We start from the raw sequence: 9,464 nt of genomic DNA, 5'->3' as shown, positions 1-9,464 counted from the left end.
ATCTACATCCTGTCCGTTTGAGTATAAAAAGATTATATTTTATGTCTAAAACTTGAAAATGAATTTCATAAAATGTAATTAATGTGGACATTATCCTAGCTCTTACCTTTATAAAACATTTTTTCATTTAATCAAACATAATATATGGCAGGATTTAATATTATGTGTCTTAACTTAATTATCAGTGGTAACTGCATTTCATAATATATGTTTTTATGAAACCATCAAGTTGCTAATGACAATTTAAAAATTATAGAATCAGTTGCAATACAAGAAATACAATACAAGAAAACACATCAATTGATGGATACCTGATTAATTCCTTTTTTAAATTGATTCCTTAAAACGATAGAAATTTATTGCCTTAGAACAAATAAATAAATAGTTTTTGATGGAATCGATGCTAAAACTATTTTCGAAAAATTTTCGACTTGGATCTATATTTTTCATTCAATCGATAAATAATCCTTTAAATAATTACTGTCACGTACCCTGTTGGTCTTAACTTTTTATACAGCAAGTGATGAATAATTTACCTAAAATGTAACTTGATGGAGCAGATTAATAAATACACGGATGTATATACTTGGTGTTAAATTGTAGAATAAGGGAAAGGATAAAGTAGCATGGTATATTGCCTAAAAGAGACATTGAAAGACGGTTATCTTTAAAGAATCATCTCTTATGAATAAAGGAATTCAATCCCCAATAAAGGAAGTTTGCTCATCGTCTTCTTTTATTATTAAAATTTGATTTTTTTTTACTTTTTAGTCCCCTATAACTCGATGCGGTATGTACTCTTTAAAATAATGCTTTAATACAGTTAAGCAATCTTTTTTTTGGTTTCCAAGTGTTCATTCGTTTGCTGTCTTGGCGTTTTCTTCTGGTTCAAACCTATTCCCCTGCGGGTCTTATCAAATTACTGAATGGGAAGAAATTGCTAAGGAACCTTATTTTTAAATGCAAAAGTTGAAACTTGAATACCGAACGGTACTCCAAATAGTAACGCATGGAAAATTGCATTGAAACTATCTTGTACTTACTTGCAACTTCGTCTATTCTATACAATAATACGAGGGTGGATTGATAAGTTTCCGGCCTAACCAAGAGATGACGCCACTAGGCCTACCTTGAGGTGACATTCTATAGTACCATCCTTGGATAGCTTGTAGCTATAGTTTCAGCCCGATCTCCTTGCTAGTGTAGGTTTNGTAATCTAATCTAGGTCTACCTCTACCCCTCCTAACTCCTGTTTCTGCCTCTAATATGTCTCTGACTAGACCTTCATGCCAAAATTAACCATACCATTAAAAATTTTAGTAATTCCTATTGTCAAAAAGCTGTTGATTTTTCTCATTTTACGATCCTATTAAAATATATAACTATTAAAACCTACCGGGATTTTTTCTTAGTGTCAGTATTTTGAGAATTTTGTTTAATTTGGCAAACGATTGTAAAGCAAATATATAAAGATCTCTAATAAAAAATGCGTAGGTACAGCATATAATATGCATATATGCCTGTGTTACCTAACAGTATCTGTTACGATTAGATTTTTCGTTTGTCTCTGGACGTAGGTACCTATCTGTATATCGTGGGCATTTAATCAAAATTTAGTGTATTTGCTGATACATAAAATAGAAAATTACCATGATAAAGGTACTGTTTTAATATTGCCTTTGTCTCTATTGGAACGTAATTTTAACTAAAATTGAAAACGCGTGATGAAAATGGGAATTATTTAAACCGTAATAAAAGCTGAAATACGTAATTAATCGAATTTATATTAACAAAATGTGTCGAAATGCGTTTTAAATTATTCTGAAAAGCGCCCGCTGCTTGCTATCCTTTAATTAGTAGAGGCCAATTAATGAAAATAATTTATGATAATTGATCACATCGTTTTCAATTAAGCTTGTAAACAATTTGGCAGTAATTGTACGGCTCGTTTCGGAACGTGGTCCTAAATCTCTTCAGCGTAACGGCTTGTTTAATCGACACGACACTCAAACGAGCGCCGCCTACCGGTCACTGCCATAGCAACGGAATTACGGCCTCAAGCTGGGATCACACTAGAGCGCGGCTGGCTTCTTCTCTTTCACTAACGACCAGTCTCTTTTCACTTCTGTTATTGGTTCGTTACTGGCTCCGCCTATTTTTAAGGGCTCTTTTGCTCAAATATGAGGGAGTATCTTTGCCAGGCGCTCGCACAACTCTCCTTTTTCAAATTAATACAGTCAGTTTGTCCTCACGTACAGAAAGGACTGGTTCACTCATACAGTAGTATCCTTGCTGATGCTCGGCTGTGATTGATGATAACCGGCCGCATCATCCCTTGCACGTTTCCTGAGTGAAAGTGACTGCACCACATCTCTGCTCAACGAGTAACAGTTCAAGTGACATTTGTTCAATAGATAAATAAGTTGAAAGTGGTGGAACGAGTCTGAAGGAAGAACGACTTCGGGAATCCTGAATAAGTGCCCAGTGAGGAATTGTACTCTTTTAGATTTTAGCGATCTTAGTTTATATGACTGAGAGAAGTTTAGTTAGAGGGTAGCAAGAATTGGTGCTATATTAGTGTTTAGTTTCCAAATACGTAGCATTTTTCTGGTTGATGACATATTCTAGTTGAAATGTGCAATATACTGTCGATGCGACTCGACTGGAAGATGTGAGTTATGGAGATAGCCTTTGGCACGTCCAGGTGATGCTTCAGAACGAACTATCCGTCGGTAAACGAACGTAAAATAAAAGTGCAACGAAAGAACTGTTTTCCCTTAGTAGAAAATGAACAATGAAAGTCTCGAAACTACGATTCACGTAACTGCTCCAAGTATTCTAAGCAAGCCCACGCAAACCATGCCCCAAAGGTCTCCGTTCGCGATCCAAGAGCTCCTAGGGCTCGGTGATTCCCAGCACCGTTCTCCGACGGCTGGCGTCTCAGCCATTACTCCTAACGTTTATCCTCATCAGAGGCATATGCCCCCGCAGTCATGTTTTCCTTCGGATCCTGCTGCATTCAATCACCACCATATGACCATGGCGGCCAGTCGGATGGCCTACTTCAATGCCCAAGCGGCCGTGGCCGCAGCGTTTTTGCCCCATAATATTGCAGCTGCGGCAAGTATGAGTGCTGCTAATACAGGAGCTGCATCGCCAGCAAACGTCTTGGGGTTGACAGGACATTCCCCGAACACGGCGACAGGTAAGTCCACATATGCACTCTTTTCCATTGGGAACATAGATGTAGACATACGTAATACCAGGAGTCGAGTCCTGTTTTATATGATCCTTCAAATTATGCAAATGGAATCTCTCCATTGGGTATCATGATGAGTACTTAAAAATTAAGAGCCTTATGAATAATAATTGTAAGCCAGAGATTTTGAAGTTAAAATTTCAATATCGATCGTCTTTGACTCAGGATAAGGCTTTCCTAATAAAGCCATTTAGATGAAATTATTAACAATACTGATGCATACTTACTCGTTCCCTAAGAGTCAGGAATTTGATAGGCATTTATCGCAAAATGCTTGCACTAGCATACATTAAAAATCTACATGATAATCTGCATCCTTATAAAGATTTATAATAGACATCTACTTACCAACATGCCTCGTAGGGCATATGTATCACAAGAAGAGTTAAGAAGCTTGTTGAAGAGAAACATTTAAAATTATGATAGGATCCTCTTGGGAAAGATATAGTTCTGAAGACATTTGAATGAATGCATACACAACATTTCCACATCTACACTTTTACTTCGTATTTTACAATGATAGAGGCAAAGGGCTTTACCTCCTTTTGTCCTTTTAAATCTGTACTTATAAGAAATAATTAATTCCTTGAACAAATATCTAACATATTCAATAGTATGGTATAGATAATCATATACCTTAATAAGGTTTAGTACTAGAACAGCGTATATTTGTTTTATTTTAATAGCAAAATTTGTTAATTTTTGAGGACCTCCTATTAACATAATCAGTTATTAGTAGAAGACCTGATAATTTGCAAGTAAAATAAGTAATTATTAGCCCAGGCTTGATCATTTGCATCAAATTTACATGGACCGTATCTACTGGTAAATGATCATCATACCTATGAATACAAAGAAAATGAAGCATCATCAGTTTTGTTATCTACATTTTTTACTTTACTAAATCTTATCTTAAAGATAATATCCTGCACACGATTACCATTATACTTTTTAATTTTGGTACCTAATACCATACACCAGGTATATGAACATGTACATATTAATGTTTTTAAATTGAATATGATGAAATAAACATTTGGAAAAAAATGCATTAGGTATTTATCCCTTCCTGCCAATCGGTAATATTTAAAGTTTTAAAATTTGAGAATAGGCAGTTACTAGGCAGCAAATTAAAAATACATAACTTGTCTGTAAATAAAATTCGTCAATTTCAATAATACTTAGATTAGGACGTTCTGTCTTTATATTTTAATTTTTATATTTAACTTTTGCGCATCATCTACTTACGTGTTTAATCGAAATTCATAACTTGAAACTTGAAATGTTATCTAAACTACAGATAAATAATAGATTTACCTATATCGTACTTAATACTGTCGATAGAGAAGATTAGAAATGAGGAGGCATTAGAAAGTGTAGGAAAAGAGAGGACGCTATGGGAGTGAATAAGGAATAGGTAGGCGAGATAGGTTGGTAAGATATCTTTTTAGACATGAAGGGCTAGTTAGAGGTATATTAGAAGTAGAAACAAGGGCTAAGAGAGGTAGGGATAGATCAGTCGTCTTAGGGAAATACGAAGGTTAGCTCAGGATAGGAAAGATAGGACTGACAGCCCTATTATGATGGTCGTACTTAATGTAATGTTCCAATCGAATCTTTAACTTAAATGATGATTCATATTAGGTAGTATAGATAACGTTGAGTACGCAGTTTTTGATTTTAAAAGTATTATTAGTCACTCCATTTGAAATGTGAGTATTACAATCTCAAATATGTGACTATCTCCTCGTTTTTCTTTTCGAGGATCTACTCATTCATTGAGTATCGACTTATGTCAGAGTATCTGCTCACACCAATTGAGTGTCTAATACTGTCAAAAATAGGGCCCTCTTCAATATCAGACTTATCTTTGTAAAAGGTGACGGAATATATCACACGTATGAGCAATTACATTCTTTGCGAAATTAAACTGGCTCCTAAAAGGAGACTCCCATTTTTGAAAGTAGGTGTTAGGTACTCAGCACTGCAAGTAGATGCTCTCATTTCAGTCAGTATTTAAGGAGCGATTAGGTTATCAAGAAAAAATAGTATACACACATAGATATGGTCACATGTTTGAACTTCTACTCACAGTTTCATGCATTTCAAATGCTTTATATGAGTACGTACGATGCACTCAGCTTTACGCAAATAATCTCTAAAGAAAGTTCACCGGTATAAGTTTTGGAGTTTTGAATTTAAGGTAGATTGATACAAATATGCTTTTGGGTATTATGAAAGACGTACAGGATGTACCTATAGTAAATGGTATATATCTATGTAGAAAACAGTAATAACAATGTTTATACAATCTTACGTTTATTAAAACATAATTTCATAATTTTCCCTATATTTGGAACTGTTTTGCGTAACTAAAATTAGTCGAATATACAATTTTGGTATATAAAGAGTACCTATGTATGTTTAGAGGACGGCTTTGCATGGTTGTGAAATGAGGTTGGTTCGGACGCTGAGGAAAAGAAAAAGTTACAAGCTTTTAAAATGTAGTGCTACAGAAGGATGTTGAAAATAACGAGGATAGAAATGGTTAGAAATAAAGAGGTATTAGAAAAAGCAGAAGGGCAGAGGGCGCTTTACAAAAGCTAATAAGAAATAGTCGAGACATTAGATTGGTAGGATACCTTCTCAATCATGAAGGGCTACTAAGGGAACATATTAAAAATAGAAACAGGCGTTAAAACGGGCAAGACTGGACTTAAATTAGATTAATGTTTGGAAATAGTTAAAAGAAATAGGTTGCTCTACTTTTTAAAATTGCTAAAATTGGCTAAAGATAGGATGTGTAGGGGAACTGCATGTTTAACTAGTTTTTGGGCTGAAAACCTTATAATGATAATTATTACTTTTGTATTCTGATTTCAATTTTAATTAGATAGAAACATAGATTCATAACCACAATCAACCTTGTACCCTTACATTGATTAAATTTTTGTCTCTTGATAATTTTATACAGCCATCAGGATTATGTATCGTCTTTTGATTATACCTATTGCTTTTACCTTTTTCATAAAAATTTAGACATGATACTCATTTGTCCTTCAACCACCCCTTTTTTAATCAGAGGTGGTAAAAGTTGCTTGAGTTACGATATTCAGCATTGTAAACAACAGGAAAAGTTCACAAAGATATTTTTTATATTAGCCAGTATAAAAAAATCATTTAATTTTAATATTTCGTATTTAGTTTTCAATAGAAACTTAAAAATTTGGAGTATCTGAAGCTTTATGTGCTGATAATTACATAATTAATGTTAAAATTTTAGTGACATGTGTTGAAATGGCGGGAGTTTTGATATCACAATTATTTACTGATTTTATTTTAGATTCCCTTTAAGTTATGATTAAACAATTTATTTACACGGGTTTTCTGTGAAAGTAGTACCTGGAGGAAACAGAAGGTAGGACAAGTCCTTAAGAAAAAAACCGCGTTAAGCGACCCCTAGTAGTTTCGAAGTTGTGATTTTCCTTTTATAGTAGATATTTTATTTATCTGACAGAGCTTAAGAAAAAATTCTCTTAAGAAACCTAATAGGTACCTAAGCCCTGATATAATTTGGTTATTCCTTTTAAACAAAGATATAAGAAATGAAGAGGTATTAGAAAGAATAGGAGAACAGGGGACTCAATGGAAGTCAATAAAAAATAGGCGAGATAGGTTGGTAGGATACCTTTTCAGGTATGAAGGTCTAGTAAGAGACATATTAGATGCAGAAACAGGACTTAAGAGGAGTAGAGGTAGACCTACATTACATTACTATTTGCAAATAGTTAAGGATGTGGAATGTCCTAATTTTAGGGAAATGCGAAGATTAGTTCAGGAAAGGAAGAAGTGGAGGTGCGTGTCCAACCAGTCTTCGGACTAACGACTGAAGATGATGATACTATATTGGTTTGTTTATTTTGTCATGGGATTTTAATTAAGTGTCAAATTATTTATTATTTTCTTTGTTTGGAGCCATTTAGAGAAATATGAATCATATAAATGTTATATAGTATTGAAGGATAGTCAACTAATTTGAATAAAAATAAAGCAACTTCGAAACTACCTACCAAAAATGGTTAAAGAAACGAAATGTTCCGAATGTCCCATGAGACCTTTCCTTTCGGATTATCAAATTTTAGGCATAACTGTGCAGGCTGTACATGTTCAAGGTAATCGCGATAACGGACCAAAGCGATCGAAATCCAACTCTTTCTTATTTATTTTAGTAACCCTGTCATAACAATCTTTTTAACAATTTTTTCTAAATACAGTTGAGACATCTTAATATTCAAACTGCCAAATGTTTTTGTAATCCTGCAAGGATAATAATATAAACATATATAATTTGGTACAAATTTCATGAATCTAAGAGAAAACTTATGAAATGTAAACATTCTCCTTCCATTGTTTCAAACTACTAGCGAATATTTAACCACTGTAACTTACGTTTGTTGCGCAATTAATTTATGTAATGCCTTATTTAACTTACGTAACATTTTACTTTATTATAGAATAAGAACAATAGCAAAATATTAGCTGTATATAACTATTAATAACAGGACTAAATACGGTCACCAAAAACCAATAGCTAGTTTTAGAAACAGGAAAATTGAAGTTTTAACATTTTGCGATACAATGTGTTGTGATAAAATAAATATGATTATTTCCAATAACTACAATTATGAGACTTAAAGTATAATTTGGAGTTTATTGAAAATATATACGGTATGATACTAAAAATTTTGAGAGCTAATTAAATTGTGTTAAATGTTAACCTGAAAGACAAAAAATACGTTGACAAAATAAACACTTAACATTAAAAAGAATCAAATTTTTACATGTTGTTCGCGCAAGGTCCTAGAACCTTATTATTATTATTATCATCAAAGTGTCTTCGGTAAAAGAGGTTGAGGGTGGCGATACCACCCCTACCCCATTTTGGTTGAACTCTATAAATTGACATGCTTGGTACAAAAACAAGTGTTCGAAAACTCTCGTGAAGTCTCCTCAAATTTCATCTATCCTAGCTAAGTTATGTTGTTCTTCTTCTTTCTAAGTGTTATTTGTTAAGTGTTCCTTAAGTTGTATATAGTTTTTTTGGTTAATATACGGTTAAAAAACATTGAAAAGTTTATTAGAGAAAGTGAGCTCTTGTCAAAGTTACAAGTAGCATTTCCACGAAACACATGTTGTTTACTGATATTATAAGAAAAAGACTGGACACTTGGACATGTACTGAACGTTTTATTTTCTAATTAAAATTACCGATTATCTATATAACTCTATAGTTTTACATTATACTTGTTTCTACCTGCGACTTCATCCGCGTCAAGCTATTTCCAATTGTTTTTAGTAAATACAATCATAATAAATAATCCTGACAATTTCTTTTATATGTCTATTATAAGTTCTATCGACAGATAGTCAAAATTATTTTTAAGAGTCCTTTATGTCTTAATAGAATAGAAATATCCATTTATATATATTTAAAGATTTTGAATTGATCTATAGTATCTACATCCTGTCCGTTTGAGTATAAAAAGATTATATTTTATGTCTAAAACTTGAAAATGAATTTCATAAAATGTAATTAATGTGGACATTATCCTAGCTCTTACCTTTATAAAACATTTTTTCATTTAATCAAACATAATATATGGCAGGATTTAATATTATGTGTCTTAACTTAATTATCAGTGGTAACTGCATTTCATAATATATGTTTTTATGAAACCATCAAGTTGCTAATGACAATTTAAAAATTATAGAATCAGTTGCAATACAAGAAATACAATACAAGAAAACACATCAATTGATGGATACCTGATTAATTCCTTTTTTAAATTGATTCCTTAAAACGATAGAAATTTATTGCCTTAGAACAAATAAATAAATAGTTTTTGATGGAATCGATGCTAAAACTATTTTCGAAAAATTTTCGACTTGGATCTATATTTTTCATTCAATCGATAAATAATCCTTTAAATAATTACTGTCACGTACCCTGTTGGTCTTAACTTTTTATACAGCAAGTGATGAATAATTTACCTAAAATGTAACTTGATGGAGCAGATTAATAAATACACGGATGTATATACTTGGTGTTAAATTGTAGAATAAGGGAAAGGATAAAGTAGCATGGTATATTGCCTAAAAGAGACATTGAAAGACGGTTATCTTTAAAGAATCATCTCTTATGAAT

At 32.7% G+C, this 9,464-nt stretch overlaps 1 protein-coding gene across 1 annotated transcript in view; it reads left to right on the top strand.

Moving 5' to 3' along the window:
• The first annotated feature begins 2,787 nt into the window (after positions 1–2,787).
• The window catches only part of LOC108734558 (visual system homeobox 2-like), a 154,216-nt gene continuing 147,539 nt past the window's right edge, over positions 2,788–9,464 (top strand). Inside the window, exon 1 of the mRNA XM_018466172.1 lies at positions 2,788–3,205. Coding sequence (XP_018321674.1) covers positions 2,788–3,205 — 418 coding nt within the window. The remainder of the gene's footprint in view (positions 3,206–9,464) is intronic.

The sequence above is a fragment of the Agrilus planipennis genome, unplaced genomic scaffold, assembly GCF_000699045.2.
Source record: "Agrilus planipennis isolate EAB-ADULT unplaced genomic scaffold, Apla_2.0 scaffold62, whole genome shotgun sequence".
Lineage (NCBI taxonomy): Eukaryota > Metazoa > Arthropoda > Insecta > Coleoptera > Buprestidae > Agrilus > Agrilus planipennis.
The sequence above is the reverse complement of the archived record's forward strand: the minus strand, read 5'-3'. Positions and strand labels throughout refer to the sequence as shown.